This window comes from Dipodomys merriami, unplaced genomic scaffold (genome assembly GCF_024711535.1).
Source record: "Dipodomys merriami isolate MVZ:Mamm:240054 unplaced genomic scaffold, mDipMer1.0.p SCAF_59, whole genome shotgun sequence".
NCBI lineage: Eukaryota > Metazoa > Chordata > Mammalia > Rodentia > Heteromyidae > Dipodomys > Dipodomys merriami.
This window is the reverse complement of record NW_027206168.1, coordinates 2,880,238-2,896,251: the sequence shown is the minus strand read 5'-3', so window position 1 is coordinate 2,896,251 and position 16,014 is coordinate 2,880,238. Positions and strand designations below refer to the sequence as shown.

The following is a 16,014-nucleotide window of genomic DNA, read 5'->3' as shown; positions in this document are numbered from 1 at the left end:
TCAGCTTTTTTGGTGGTTAATTGAAGATAAGACCTTTGTGAGCTTTCCTGCTTGGGCTGGCTTAAATCCATGATCCTCAGATCTCAGCCTCCTGAGAAACTAGGATTACAGGCATGAGAGACCAGTACCAGGCACTGCTGTGTAATTTTTAAGTTTAGATTTTAATTTTGAAGAGTTCTAGGTTGTTAGTGCCCCCAGGTGACTGGAAGAAGCAAAGCAAACTATTTCTGGAGCAATGAAACATCTACTTATGCCTATGAGAATTGCTACAGCAGAAAATAAACAACTCATGTGAAGAATCACAAAACAAGCTGGGTGCTGGTGGCTCATGCCTGTATCTACCTACTCAGAAAGCTGAGATCAATGTTTGAAGCCAATTCAAGCATAAAAATCTCTGAGAGCTTTTCTTTCCAATTAACCACCAAAAATCTAGATAAAGTTGTGGCTCAAGTGGCAGATCACCAGTCTTGATTGAAAAAGCTAAAGAAGAGTATGGGGCCCTAAATTCAAGCCCAGTGTCAGCACACACACACACACACACACACACACACACACACACACACACAGTTTTTTAAAGTGACATACTTTCTGTAACAGATTGAGATGGTAGAGTGCATTCTTGGTTATCAAAATGTTCATTTGGCTGAGTGCTGGTAGCTCATGCCTGTAATCCTAGCTACTCAGGAGGCTGAGATCTGAGGATCGTGGTTCAAAGCCAGCCTGGGCAGGAAAGTCTGTAAGACTCTTATCTTCGATTAACCACCAGAAAACCGGAAGTGGTACTATGGCTTAAGTGACAGAGCACCTGCCTTGAGCTGAAGAGCTCAGGGGCAGTATCCAGACCCAGAGTTCAAGCCCCATGACCAACAAAAAATAAAATAAAATAAGTAGAAATAAAACAAAAATAAAATTAAAATATTCATGTAGCATTAGGATTTTTTTCTGCCAGTCCTGGGGCTTGAACTCAGGGCCTAGTCACTGTCCTTGACCTTCTTTTTATTCAAAGCTAACATTCTGCCACTTGAACCACAGTGCCACTTCAGGCATTTTCTGTTTATGTGGTATACTGAGGAATTGAACCCAGGGCTTTGTATATGGTAGGCAAGCACTCTACCACTAAGCCACATTCCCAGCCTGTGTATGATATATTTTAAAATAGAATTTTATTGTGATTATTAAGGTGTTGTATAGAGGACTTACCATTCTGTATGATCTTACTTAACCTAAAAATGGATCATTGTATGTCCACAATGAACCTAAAAGGACATGTCCAACTGAACTGCTCGTGGCTGTGAATAACTTTGTTCTTTATTTCTTCCTGCCCCCCTCCATAATGAACATATTAACTTAAACATAATTGCTGTTAGCTGAACATGGTAGCTCATGCCACTATTCCCAGCTACTTGGGAGGTAGAGGTAGGAGGATTATGGTTTGAGGCTAGCTTGGGCAGTTAGTGTGAGGCCTTATCTGAAAAACAAACTTAAAATGAAAGGACTTAGGGGCATATCTCAAGTGGTGGAGCAAAAGTGGAAATAGTTCAAACCCTAGTACTGAAGAGAGTGGGGGGGAGAGGAAGAGGGAGAGGGAGGGGGAGAAGGAGAGGGAGGTGAGGGAAGGAGGGAGAGAGAGAGAGAGAGAGAGAGAGAGAGAGAGAGAGAGAGAGAGAGAGAGAGAGAGAGAGAGAGAGAGCTTTTTAAAAACCTGGAGGAAAAAAGTGTCACACTATTTTGGGATTGAACCATAGGGGTCATGGTTCTATAAGCTTTCCTGTACTTTAAAACTTGGACAATGATTTTTCAATTAGGACTGGAGGTGAGTAGCACACTTGTCTAGCATGTGAGAGCTCCTGGGTTTGATCCCAAGGATGCATAAGCACATGTATGCATGCCAGTGTGCGCGCGCGCGCGCGCGCGCGCGCGCACACACACACACACACACACACACACACACACACAAGTTGGCTCTGGCTCTCTCACCAGATTGTAAGCTCTGCAGTAGGAAAAAAATGTATTTTGTTCCCAACTGTATCCCTAGCCTAGTACTGACTTCATACTGTGAGGGATTCATAAATATTTATTGCTAGTAATAGGAAAAATGTGTAACACTATATGTCAGACATTGTACATACAAAGCTACTAAAGCTCAAGAGAAGTGACTTAGTGAAGATCACTTAACTGAAAGCTGAAAACCAGGCTGGTTGACTCCAGCACCGAGTAACTCTGCAACTGGCTTGCTTTCCAGTCAATAAACAGTTTCAAGGCCAAAGAGCTCTCATGCTATTTTCAGTGGGTTTGAACAAATCATCCAGGTATTATAGGGACGTTGAAAGTCCTGGAGGCCTCATCTTTTCTATCCCACGTTCTGCATTTGCCTTCCCTCAGCTACGGGAGACCATTGAGCAGGAGATTCTCAATATGGGCCTACAGATCACACCGTTCACCCTCACCAAGGTCATCCAGTTGTACGAAACTAAGAACTCCCGCCACTCCACCATGATTGTGGGCTGCACAGGCAGCAGCAAGACTACCTCCTGGAAAATCCTGCAGGCTTCCCTGTCCTCGCTGTGTCGCGCTGGAGAGCCCAACTTCAACATTGTTAAAGTATGCAGTTGGGACACTGGAGTCAGTGGCAGAAACAAGAGGCAGGAGTAGTGGAGGTTGGGTGTCAACAGTGGCCAGGTCCTGATCCAAGGGAGAGCTGGGAGAGATGGGGTGCACATATACGAGCCTAAGAAACAGGGCTCGCGCCGGGCGGGCGCTGGTGGCTCACGCCTGTAATCCTAGCTACTCAGGAGGCTGAGATCTAAGGATCTTGGTTTAAATCAGTGGTGCTGTGGCTCAAAGTGGTAGAACGCTCGCCTTGAGCTGAAGAGCTGAGGGACAGCGCCCAGGCCCAGAGTTCAAGCCCCATGACCGACAAAAAAAAAAAAAAAAAAAAGAAACAGGGCTCGATTGAAAGTGGGGTCTTAGAGTTTGGTAGTGCAGGGACTGGGAAGGAGGCTCAGTGGTAGAGTGCTTGCCTTGCATGCATGAAGCCCTGGGTTTGATTGCTCAGCACCACATAAGCAGAAAAAGCTGGAAGTAGCACTGTGGTTCAAGTGGTAGATCACTAGTTTTGAGCTAAAGGGCTGAGGGACAGCTCCCAGGGCCAGACCCAGAGTTCAGGCTCCACAACCAACAAAAGAAAAAAAGCTTGGTAGGAGTGGAGGTATGGCTCAAGTGGAAGGGCATCAGCCTTGAACACAAAAGTTTAAGGATGTCCAGGCCCTAAATTCAAGCCTTAGGACACCTGTATGTGCATACACACACACACACACACACACACACACACACGTACAAATTCTTCCTTGTGTCATTTTTTCAGGAGTACCCCTTGAACCCTAAGGCATTGTCCTTAGGAGAACTCTATGGAGAATATGATCTGAACAGTAATGAATGGACAGATGGCATCTTGTCCAGCGTCATGCGGGTGGCATGTGCAGGTATTTAGAGGATCATGGAGCTATGGGAGAATAGAATCTTGAATCTCTTAAAAGAACAAAGAATCTGGGGACAGGAGAGAAATGAGGGGGGGGAGACAGAAATACAAGGAAGCATGGGCTGAGGAGCTTGATTGAGGAGGGAATCTCCTGCCTTCCTACCCACCTGCTATTAAGATGAGAAACCAGATGAGAAATGGATCCTTTTTGATGGTCCTGTGGACACGCTGTGGATTGAGAGTATGAACTCCGTCATGGATGACAACAAGGTGTTGACGCTGATTAATGGAGAACGCATCGCAATGCCTGAGCAGGTAGGGGCCGGCCAATTGCCAGCCAGTATCCTAGGACATTGCAGAGATTGCAAGGAGATGATGAGGGGCTGGGAGGGAGATCAGAATCTGAAGAGAAGAGTGTTCTGTAGGAGAGAGCTGGGGAGGAAAATGCCTAGACTCAGGGAAAGTTATGGCTGAAGCAAAATACTTTGTCTAGGCTGGGGCTGGAGCTATGATAGAGTATTTACCTACCATGTGCAAGGCCCTGGGTTCCATCTGGAAAGAAGGAAGAAGGGAGAGAGGAAAGGAGGGAAGGAAGGAGGCCAGGGAGGGAGGGAAGGAGGAAGGAAGGAAGGAAGGCAGAAAGGGAGGGAGGGAGGGAGGGAGGGAAGGAGGCAGGAAGGAAGGAAGGAAGGAAGGAAGGAAGGAAGAAAGGAATCTTTGCCTGCTAGTTGCTGAGAAAAAAAATGTGTCGAGAAAGCATGGCGTAGATTTAGTCCTTCTTCAGCCTTGTTTCCACTGGCCTGTGTGGCCTGGTCTTTATTGTGTCTCAGTAAATGGAAGTATATGGTACTATGGAAGTAAGATTGGTTATTTTTTCCTAAGGATAACCTTAAATAATTTTCTTTTCAAAAAGTGTACCATTTGGATACATCAGATCTTTATTCTTGCTGTAATTTACTTGATAGAGACATAGCTTGGGGCATGAGTTCTGGGGTATTTTTATTACTGTGGATTGGTGGGAAAACAGAGGAAAACTAAATTTTGATTTAAAAAATATATGTATCCTTAGGTGTCACTTTTATTCGAAGTGGAGAACTTGGCAGTGGCCTCTCCAGCTACTGTCTCCCGCTGTGGCATGGTCTACACTGACTATGTGGACCTAGGCTGGAAGCCCTACGTTCAGTCGTGGCTAGATAAGAGGCCAAAGGTATGAAGGGGGAAGTAAGAGAGAATGATCAGAGTGGCCCATAGATGATTAAGATCAAATAGTCTCTTCTTGTTCACTTCCAGGCTGAGGTAGAACCCCTGCAACGCATGTTTGATAAGTTCATCAACAGGCTTCTGACCTTTAAGAAGGAAAACTGCATCGAGCTGGTGCCCATCCCTGAGTACAGTGGCATCATCTCCCTCTGTAAGCTGTACTCGGTCCTGGCCACACCTGAGAATGGGGTAAGGGGCAGCCTTAGCCCAGGGTGGGAGCAGAAACTAAGAGACCAGGACCTCCTGGGGACAACTTTAATTTTAGTACCAAATTTGAATGGAGCAGAACTACAATGGATGATTGCGAATACAGGGAGGTTGTGTGTGTGTGTGTGTGTGTGTGTGTGTGTGTGTGTGTGTGTGTGTGTGTGTGTGTGTGTGTGTGTGTGTGTGTGTGTGTGTATACTTGTGTCACACTTGCTGAACTAAAAGATGGGACTAGAGATTTTAGAGACTCTGTATTGAATATACCAAGGGCTAGGATGTAGCTCAGTGGTAGAACACTGGTAGATTCCCAACAAATGATAGATTAGATAGATAGACAGACAGACAGACAGACCGTAGTTGAGTCTCATTGCTATAAATTCCCACCCATATTCTGGGAGCTGAGGATAATCCATTCAGCTCCTTATTTTTCTATTCTTTCAAAAATGCAACTATTATTATTCGATTTATGTGTGACCCTTGGAAACTATTTCTGTTGGAAGGAGCTGTCAGCTGATTTGGATGAAGGTTTCTAGAAAATTTCAGATGAGTTGATATATATTTTTTTTGGGGGGGAGGGTCCAGTCTTGGGGCTTGAACTCTGGGCCTGGGCGCTGTCCCTCAGCTCTTCAGCTCAAGGCTAGCGCTCTACCACTTGAGCCACAGCGTCACTTCCTGCTTTTTTTTTTTCTTATGTGGTACTGAGGAATCGAACCCAGGGCCTCATGCATGCAAGGCAAGCACTCTACCACTGAGCCACCTTCCCAGTCCCAGATGAGTTGATATTTAAGGAAGCTTTTGTTCAGTTTAGGATTTTGGAGGAAGAACCAAAATTTGATATTTTCTGTGGAGATAAAATTACTGCTTAGAAATGATTTCTATTATTTTTAAAGATGTCACCAGATGACTATTAATATATTATAGACACTAGGTAAGATCTATAACAGATTTGGTACCAGTGTGGCTCCTGCCAATAATCTTACCTTCTCAGGAAAGATCTGAAGGCTCACAGTTTGGAGCTAGCCCTGGCAGAAAAGTTCAAGAGACCTCATCTCTAGTTAACCAGAAAATAGCCAGGCTAGAGGCGTGGCTCAAATGGTAGAATACCAGACTTGAGAAAGAAAGCTGATTGAAAGCTTAAAACCCTACGTGCAAATCCCAGAATCAACAAAAAAAAATCTAAGGTGTACATTATGCAGTTAATAATGGATTTTCAAGGTGATGTGTGGGAAAAAGGACTGTCTAGTTAAGCTGGAGATGGAGGCTTTCTGGGAGCAGAGAGGGTGAATAGCCTTTGGGAAAATATAGACATACATGAGATACCCAGAATGAGTAGGCAAGATGCTGATGTTTGAAACTGGCAGGTGGGCATGGTAGGGGTGGCAGGGCAGTGGAGCAGCAAAGACCCTGAGGAGAAGCCTTGGCCGTGATGATAGCGTTTTGTGCTGGAGGTGAGCTGGAAGGACACAATAAGAATTATGGCTTCACTGGGTGCCAATGGCTATAATCCCTATAATCCCAGCTACTCAGAGAGCTGAGATCTGAAGATTGTGGTTCAAAGCTAGTCCAGGCAGTAAAATCTGGGAGACTTTTATCTCCAATAAACTACACAGAAAAAGCTGGAAGTAGCACTGTGGCTCAAGTGGTAGAGTGCTAACCTTGAGTACAAAGAGGCTCAGGGACAGCACCTAGGTCCTGAGGATAAGCCCTAGGACTGGCAAGAAAAAAAAAAAAAAAAAAAGCCGGGCACTAATGCTCACAATTGTAATCCTAGCTACTCAGGAGGCTGAGATCTGAGGATCCTGGTTCAAAGCCAGCCTAGGGGGGCTGGGAAGGTGGCTCAGTGATAGAGCGCTTGCCTTGCATGCATGAGGCCCTGGGTTCGATTCCTCAATACCACATAAGCAGGAAAAAAAAGCCGGAAGTGGTGCTATGGCTCAAGTGGTAGCGCACTAGCCTTGAGCTGAAGAGCTGAGGGATAGCGCCCAGGCCCAGAGTTCAGGCCCCACGACCAGACCCCCGCCCCCCCCCCCCAAAAAAAAAAGCCAGCCCAGGCAGGAAAGCCTGAGAGACTCTTATCTCCAATAAACCACTTGAAAACCGGAAGTGGTGCTGTGGCCTAAGTGGTAGAGCACTCACCTTGAGCTGAAGAGCTCAGGGACAGTGCCCAAGCCCAGAGTTCAAGCCCCACGACCGACAAAAAAAAAAAAAAAATCTGGCCAGGCACTGGTGGCTCATAACCTGTGATCCTAAATACTCAGGAATCTGAGATCTGAGGATCTTGGTTTGAAGCCAGCCCTGATATACAAATCTGAGAGACTTTTATCAGCAAAAAGCTGAAAGTGGAGCTGTGGCCCATCATGATAGAGCACTAGCCTTGATGGAAAAAGTTAAAATAAGCAAGAGCTTTTTCCTCTTATATTTTCCTAAGTAAGAGAAAAAAAAAAAAAAAACTAAGCTAAGTAAGGCTCTGAGTTCACACCTTACTACTGGCACACAAACACAGAAACAGACAGACACACATACACACACACACACACACATTCACACACACAACTTCTGGATTATATATGGCACACCATAGGTTCTCAGCATACTTTCCCACCTATATTTTGTACATTTGAAGATTCTTCAGAGAACAATTTCAGCATAGTCTGTATGTCATATTATCTGAAGTTCTGAGCATCTTCATGCAGAACCTATGTCGAGCACTTCCCATACTTGAGCCCATGGGCATTTCCTGTGGTAGGCCAGGGATGACAGGAGGGTGCCTGGTGAACTGTTGTCTTCAGCGATGCCCCTGGAGCCTGGCAGCCCTCTGGGTTTTGGCCATCTTCCTGAACAGCATCTGTTATGTGCCCCTCTGAGTGGGGGAGTTGAGAGTATGAGCTCGCAATATGCTGTCTCCATTATTGAGTTGGTATAGTGTATTATATTGTATTTTCATTTTTTCATTTTTATTTTATTGGTTGTGGGGCTTGAACTCAAGGCCTGAGTGCTATTCCTGAACTGTTTTGCTCAAGGCTAGCCTGTTTTGCTAGCCCACTTTGAGCCACAGCACCACTTTTGGCTTTTTGCTGGTTTGTTGTATATAAGAATGTCAAGGAAGCTGGGCGCAGGTGGCTCACACCTGTAATCCTAGCTTCTCAGGAGGCTGAGATCTGAGGATCATGGTTCAAAGCCAACCCAGGCAGGAAAGTCCATGAGACTCTTATCTCCAATAAACCACCAGAAAACTGGAAGTGGTGCTGTGGCTCAAGTGGTAGAGCACTCACCATGAGCTGAAGAGCTCAGGGATATCGCCCAGGCCCAGAGTTCAAGTCACACAACCGACCAAAAAAAAATGTCAAGGATTTTTCTGCCCCAGCCTTCACACTGTTACTCTTAGATCTCAGCCAGATCTTAGCCTCCTGAGTAGCTAGGATTCCAGGAGTGAGCTTAACTCCAATACCCAACTTAATCTCTCTCTCTCTCTCTCTTGAACTCAGGGGCTTGAACTCAGGGCCTGGGCATTGTCCTGTAGCTTCTTTTGCTCAAGGCTAGCACTCTTGAGCCAGAGCACCACTTCCAGCCTTTTCTGTTTATGTGGTACTGAGGAATCAAACCCAAGGCTTCATGCATGCTAGGCAAGCACTCTACCACTAAGCCACATTCCCAGCCCTCTCTCCATTGCTTATAGGCATTTCTTCTCTTTTTCTCCCCAGGTGAACCCCGCAGATAGTGATAACTATAGCTCTATGGTAGAGTTGACATTTGTGTTCAGCATGATCTGGTCTGTGTGTGGCTCTGTGGATGAGGATGGACGCAAGAAGATTGATAGTTACCTCCGAGAAATCGAGGGTTCCTTTCCCAATAAGGTCAGAGCATTCAAACTTTGTTGTCCCATTTGCCATCCTTTCCAGCATATACAAGGCATGCCTGATCCTCAGACTCTTCCTGAGTTTCTGCCTTGCAATTCAGCTCTCTTCCTTCTTCGTGCTGCTCTTTGAGCCCTTTGTCTGGCTGAGAAGAGTTGGAGGGAGGCTTTGGTAACCTAACTCTACACTCTCCTTAGGACACAGTGTATGAATATTATGTGAACCCCAAGATACGGACTTGGACATCATTTGAAGAGAAGCTTCCTAAGAGCTGGCGTTACCCTCCAAAGTGAGAGCAGGTTCCGGGTCTAAAATTGGTAGATGTGTCAAGAATGATGGATCCCAAAGGAGAAATGACTTTTTTTTTTTTTGCCAGTCCTGGGGTTTGAACTCAGGGCCTGAGCCAACCATCCCTGAGCTTTTTTTTTTTTTGCTCAAGGCTGGTGCTCTACCACTTGAACCACAGTGTCACTTCTGGCTTTTTCTGGCTATGTGGTACTGAGGAATTGAACCCAAGGCTTCATGCATGCTAGGCAAGCACTCTACCACTAAGCCACATTCCCAGCCCCAAGAGATGACTCTTGATATGGGAAGTGAGATATCAGGGCAGGGCCCTTAAGGAGAACACCTCCATCTCCAGTCCCCACAGGAGTCAGAGCTGATGGAAGATAAATCTAGGAGGGAGAGTAAAGCAGGATTTAGAAAGAAGTTGGCCCATGATCTTTGATACACGGTCCTTTTCCTTCCCTAGTGCTCCCTTCTATAAGATTATGGTGCCCACCATCGACACTGTTCGCTATAACTACCTGGTGAGCACTTTGGTGGCTAACCAGAATCCTGTCCTGTTGGTGGGTCCCGTGGGGACCGGAAAGACCTCCATAGCCCAGAGTGTTCTGCAGTCCTTGCCCTCCAGCCAGTGGTCGGTGCTTATTGTCAACATGTCTGCACAGGTGTGTGGGGCAGGGCTCAGGGCCAGGGAACCAGCTCCCCAAATGTTCCCTGATTTCTGCTCTCCTTCAGAATCTCAGTGCCAAATTGACACTCTTCTCTGACCCTATATTTCTCCTGGCATGTATCCATTGTGCCTCTTCCCCCAGACCACATCCAACAATGTGCAGAGTATCATTGAGAGCAGAGTGGAGAAGCGAACCAAAGGTGTGTATGTGCCATTCGGGGGCAAAAGCATGATCACCTTTATGGATGACCTCAACATGCCAGCTAAGGATACATTTGGGTCCCAACCGCCCCTGGAGCTGATCCGCCTTTGGATTGACTATGGCTTTTGGTATGATCGTTTGAAGCAGACCATCAAGTACATCCGAGTAAGCAACCTGAGACTTTGTTCTCAGGCCCTGGGGCCCTGTGGTGATAAATAGAATCAATCCCTATGCCATGGAACTTGGGCTCTAGTCCTATAATCCTAGATGCCTTCCATACAGAAATTCCTACTTCTTCCCACGACCTAGACTTCTGGTTCCCAAGTTATCAACTCGCCTCACCAGGGGCTTATGCCTGTCATCATAGCTACTTAATAGGCTGAAACCTGGAGGATTACAGTTCAAAGCTAGCCCAGGTAGAAAAAGTCTACAAGACTCCAATTAAGCAGCACAATTCTGGACTGGAAGCATGATTCAAAGTGGTAGAGTTCCAGCCATGGGCAAGAAAGATGAGTGAGCGTGCTGGAGCCTGGTACTAGCATGCACACACACACAAATTCCTATGCTGAACCTGGCGTGCATGTATATAATTCCAGGACATGGAAGCAGGAGGATTCTGAGTTCGGGGTCAGCACAGGCAAAGGTAGTGGCAAGGCCCAGTCTCAAAAACAAAAATCAAAACTATTACTGGCATGAGCCGCTATTCTCCCTATTTCTGTGCATCATCGTACTTGCTGCTGTCTCTTCTCGTCTTTGCTCTCTAGGACATGTTCCTGATGGCTGCCATGGGCCCTCTTGGAGGTGGACGGACTGCCATCTCCCCAAGGCTACAGAGTCGCTTCAACATTGTCAACATGACCTTTCCCACAGTGAGGCTATCGTGAGGGCTATGGGGTGGGGACTGGCAAAACCATATTTGTTCCAGAAAATGAGAGAGTAGAGCAAGGAAGGGGTTAAGGGCCTCTGGGAAGAGTTACACTTAGAATGATGACATGAGGTTGGGGTCATCTGTAGAAGCCTTGCTAGCTGTGAATCAGGAGCGCTTCAAAATGGAAGGGTAGCCTGCTGGCTCTGGAATGTGAAGCCTAATGGGCCCAGTGGGTGCCAGTGCTGTGAGGCCTAGACAGACTCAGGAAGATAGATCCTACTGAGCCAGGAGCCCCCAGTGCTAGGGTTAGGGCGAGGAGACAGTAACCTCAGTGCAGAATTTAAACAAAAACAAAAACAAAAACACCCAGCTGGGTCCTGGTGGCTGATGCCTAGATTCCTAGCTGTTCAGGAGGTTGACAGCTAAAGATCTTGATTAGAAGTGAGCAGACAAGCCAGGCACCAGTGGCTCATGCCTGTAATCCTAGCTACTCAGGAGGCTGAGATCTGAGGATCACAGTTCAAAGCCAGCCAGGGCAGGAAAGTCCGTAAGAATCCTATTTCCAATAAACCACTCAGAAAACTGGAAGTGGTACAGTGGCTCAAGTGGTAGAGCGCTAGCCTTGAGCTGAAAACTTGAGGGACAGTGTTTAGGCCCCATGACTGAAAAAAAAAAAAAAAAGTGAGCACACAAATCTGTGAGACTCAAAAAACAAAAAACCAACCAAAAACCATTCTCAGGAAGAACAATGTTTAATATTCTGTTCCATATGATGTATGTGTATGGGTATATACATATAGACATTTATATACATATGTGATATAAGTATATATATATATTATAAATTATATATGTAACATATTTGGATATTTATATATTATATACGTGAATATAGTCATATGTAATATTATACTCACATATTATATTTAATATGTATTTCTACATCTCACATGTAATATATAATTTATAAAACTATATCTTTTCAAACTCATAAATTATATATAATTATAATTTATAAAAGAAACATGGGCTGGGAAGGTAGCTCAGCGGTAGAGTGCTTGCCTTGCATGCATGAAGCCCTGGGTTCGATTCCTCAGTACCACATAAACAGAAAAGGCCAAAAGTGGCACTGTGGTTCAAGAGGTAGAGGGCTGGCCTTGAGCTGAAGAGCTCAGGGACAGCGCCCAGGCCTAGAGTTCAAGCCCCAGGACCGACCAAACAACAACAACCGCCCCCCCCCACACACACACGTCTTTTCAAATTCATAATCCAGCTGCCCTAGCCTTCTGAATACTGGGATTATAAGTGAGCACCACTATGTTTTGTTCTCAATGCAATATTAAAAAAAAAAAACACAGGCAAAAGCTGGGCACTTGTGCCTCATATCTGTAATCTTAGCTACTCATGAGGCTGAGATCTGAGGATCATGGTTCAAACCCAGCCTAGGCAGGAAAGTCCATGTGACTCTTATCTCCATTTAACCATCAGAAAACTGGAAGTGGAGCTGTGGCTCTAAGTGATAAAGTGCTACCCTTGAGCAAAAGCAAAAAACACTCAGGGACAGTCGCTATGTCCTGAATTTAAACCCCATGATTAACAAAGTAATAATAATAATTATAATAAATGTCAAGCATTCATAATGAATAGAATTTTAAAGATCGGTAGCATGCTATACTGAGTCATAGTAAAGCAAAGGGATAAATGCATATTTCTGGCTCAGTTTTTATTTACAATGTTTGTATTTATTCATCATAGATATTTTGTGTGTAAATTTTTATTTAAAATTATTGTATTAAAATATTATTCCTCAGGTCTAGGAAGGTGGCTCAGTGGTAGAGTGCTTGCCTTGCATGCATGAGGTCTTGGGTTCGATTTCTCAGCACCACATAAGCACAAAAAGCTGGAAGTGATGCTGTGGCTCAAGTGGTGGAGTGCTAGCCTTGAGCTGAAGAGCTGAGGGACAGCACCCAGGCCCAAAGTTCAAGCCCCGTGACCAAAAAATAAATAAACATAAAAAAATTCCTTTTTCTGGGTACTGGTGGCTCAGACTTATAATCTTAGCTACTCAGAACACTGAAATCTGTGGACTCTGGTTCAAAGCCAGCCCAGGCAGGAAAGTCTGTGAGACTCTTGTCTCATTAGTCATCAAAAAAGCCAGAAGTGGAGATGTGGCTCAAGTGGTAGAACGCCAGTCTTGAAGGGAAAAGCTAAGTAAAAGCCCCAGTATAGGCACACACACAAAATTATTTTAAGGGCTGGAGTTGTGGCTCAAGGGATAGAAGGATCTCTGGGATTTTTTTTGGCACCCCCTTAAATTCTGCATGTGAGGCAAGCTCTGTCCCCCATGGCTACAAGGCCAGGGACCTAGAAAACTGAGTCTTAACCTTGTTCTAGGAGTCCCAGATCATCCGAATATTTGGCACTATGATCAACCAGAAGCTTCAGGACTTCGAGGAAGAAGTGAAGCCTATTGGGAACATAGTGACGGAGGCCACCCTGGACGTGTATAATACAGTGGTGCAGCGCTTCCTGCCCACACCTGCCAAGATCCATTACCTCTTCAACCTTCGAGACATCTCCAAGGTGAACATTGCTTTCACCTCACCCTTTGGCCTGGCCTAGCCTTCTTGAAGGCATTTTTCTTTTCATCAAAATAAACCTTCCTGGGTGCTGTTGGCTCACACCTGCCATCCTAGCTACTCGGGAGGCTGATATCTGAGTATATAGTTCATAGCTAGCCCAAGATGAAAAGTTCCTGTGAGACTCTTACTCTAGTTAATGAAAACCAAAAGTGGAACTATGACTCAAAGTGGTAGAGTGCTAGCCTTGAACACAAAAAGGCTCAGGGAAAGTGCCCAGGCCCTGAGTTCAAGACACACAACTGCCAAAAAAAAAAAAAAAAAAAAAAGCCTTAAGTCAGGCATCAGTGGCATGAGCCTGTAATCCTAGTTGAGATTTGAGAATCATGGTTTGAAGCCAGTACAGACAGTGTGGGACTCGTATCTCTGACTAACCACTAAAAAGCCAGAAGTTGAGCTCTATCTCAAGTGGTAGAGAGCTAGCCTTGAGCAAAAGAAGCTCAAGGACAAACAGCCCCTAAATTCAAGCCCCAGAACACACACACACACACACACACACACACACACACACACACACACACACACACACACACACACACACACACCCCACACACACACTCTCTCTCTCTCTATCTCTCTCTCTCCATAGCAAATTCCATAGCAAACCACACTCCCAATGTTACCTGCCATGTACTTTGCCTTTACCTGTAAAACTCCTGCAGAGAACCTATTTTCTCTCTATATCCTAGTCTTCCTTCTTCCCAGGTGTTCCAGGGGATGCTTAGAGCCAACAAGAACTTCCATGACACCAAATCCAGCATCACACGACTCTGGATTCATGAGTGCTTCAGGTGATATGTTTGTACCCTGGCCAGAGTCAACCTTCTTCTGCCTTTTTCCCCAATCCCTGCTTTCTTCCCTAGCCCAACTCTTCTTTCCAGAACCATTTTTCTCTTTGGTCCCAAATCTCAACACAACTGTTTCCCAACAGAGTCTTCTCTGACCGACTGGTTGATTCGGCGGACATGGAAGCCTTTATGGGCATCATAAGTGACAAACTTGGCACCTTCTTTGACCTCACATTTCATAATCTCTGTCCCAGCAAACGTCCTCCTATTTTTGGTGAGTTGGGAGCTATGGGTGCTGTAGGCTTGAGACTTTTAGGAGGATAGACTTAGAAGGAGAGTCAGAGAATGATACTGAGCACTCTAAGTGGTCTTAGGAGGGAAAGACCAGACATTGGAGATTCTGAGAGCCTTCCTCCCATGATCCAGGGGACTTTCTGAAGGAGCCCAAGGTGTATGAAGACCTGACAGATCTGACATTACTGAAGACAGTCATGGAGACAGCCTTAAATGAGTACAACATCTCCCCTTCTGTGGTGCCAATGCAGCTGGTGCTCTTCCGGGAGGCCATTGAACACAGTGCGTGCTTGTTCCCTCCCAGCCCTTTCCCCATCGCCTCCATCCCAGGTTTCCCTTCCCAGGTATTCCCACAAACCCCAATGGTGATTGATGGGTGAAGTTTAAACACTGAATTGCCATCTGGACTTTAGCCACCTGCTTCTTCCTATACCTCTCGGTTCCTAGTCACACGGATCGTGCGGGTGATTGGACAGCCTCGGGGCAACATGCTCTTGGTGGGCATCGGGGGCAGTGGACGCCAGAGCCTGGCCCGTTTGGCATCATCCATTTGTGACTATGAAACCTTTCAGATTGAAGTCACCAAACACTATCGGAAGCAGGAGTTCCGAGACGGTATGGCTTTTTTTTTTTTTCCTGCCAGTTCTGGGGCTTGAACTCTGGACCTAGGCACTGTCCCTGAACTTCTTTTGCTCAAAGCTAGCACTCTACCACTTGAGCCACAGCACCACTTCTGGCTTTTTCTGCTTGTGGGGTACTGAGGAATGGAACCCAGGGCTTCATGCATGCTAGGCAAGCGCTCTACCACTAAGCCACATTCCTAGCCCATGGCTGGATTTCTGAACAGGAGATCCAGAATAGGGGCTCAGAATGAAAGATGAGTTCCTGCCATGCCAAAAGAGGAGAGAGGGACGTGGGTAGGGAGATCCCCTGGCCTGTGGGGATGGGTACAGGATGATGATGGGGTTTGTTTTAGGGGGAGAAGGAGGTGTTTGAAGCTATGAAGAGGAGTGAAGGGCAAGAGAATCGACAGTAAATCTGTGCTATTCCCCTTCTAATATCTGGACAGATATTAAACGTCTCTATCGCCAGGCTGGGGTAGACCTCCGGACCACATCTTTCCTTTTTGTGGACACCCAAATTGCTGATGAATCCTTCTTAGAGGATATTAACAACATCCTTAGCTCTGGCGAGGTCCCCAATCTCTACAAAAGCGAGGAATTTGAGGAGGTATGGTTCTTTCCACACCGGCTCACTATGTCATATCTTAGGCCTTTATTAGGGACCCCTAAGGAACCACAGATCCCAAATATGCTTGTGCAGCACCCAATCATCTAATTGAAAGGGCTGTTCTTTTTGAACCCTCTTCCTTCCAGCCCCCACCACTCCCCACCCACCCCTCTGGGCTGGGCTACTTTAAACCCTATTTCAGCAGTCCTCTCCCCACTGAGGCTACTGTGGGAACTTCA

The 16,014-nt window shown here is 45.8% G+C and overlaps 1 protein-coding gene across 5 annotated transcripts in view; it reads left to right on the top strand.

Moving 5' to 3' along the window:
- Dnah2 (dynein axonemal heavy chain 2) overlaps positions 1-16,014 on the top strand; it is a 135,675-nt gene that overhangs the window by 81,342 nt on the left and 38,319 nt on the right. For all 5 annotated transcript variants that reach the window (XM_070001485.1, XM_070001484.1, XM_070001483.1 and 2 more), the window contains exons 42-57: positions 2,383-2,601; positions 3,365-3,482; positions 3,657-3,793; positions 4,548-4,685; positions 4,769-4,927; positions 8,647-8,799; positions 8,997-9,088; positions 9,551-9,749; positions 9,897-10,121; positions 10,721-10,825; positions 13,219-13,407; positions 14,169-14,254; positions 14,395-14,525; positions 14,678-14,827; positions 14,993-15,160; positions 15,615-15,775. In XM_070001485.1, coding sequence (XP_069857586.1) covers positions 2,383-2,601; positions 3,365-3,482; positions 3,657-3,793; positions 4,548-4,685; positions 4,769-4,927; positions 8,647-8,799; positions 8,997-9,088; positions 9,551-9,749; positions 9,897-10,121; positions 10,721-10,825; positions 13,219-13,407; positions 14,169-14,254; positions 14,395-14,525; positions 14,678-14,827; positions 14,993-15,160; positions 15,615-15,775 — 2,430 coding nt within the window. The remainder of the gene's footprint in view (positions 1-2,382; positions 2,602-3,364; positions 3,483-3,656; positions 3,794-4,547; positions 4,686-4,768; positions 4,928-8,646; positions 8,800-8,996; positions 9,089-9,550; positions 9,750-9,896; positions 10,122-10,720; positions 10,826-13,218; positions 13,408-14,168; positions 14,255-14,394; positions 14,526-14,677; positions 14,828-14,992; positions 15,161-15,614; positions 15,776-16,014) is intronic.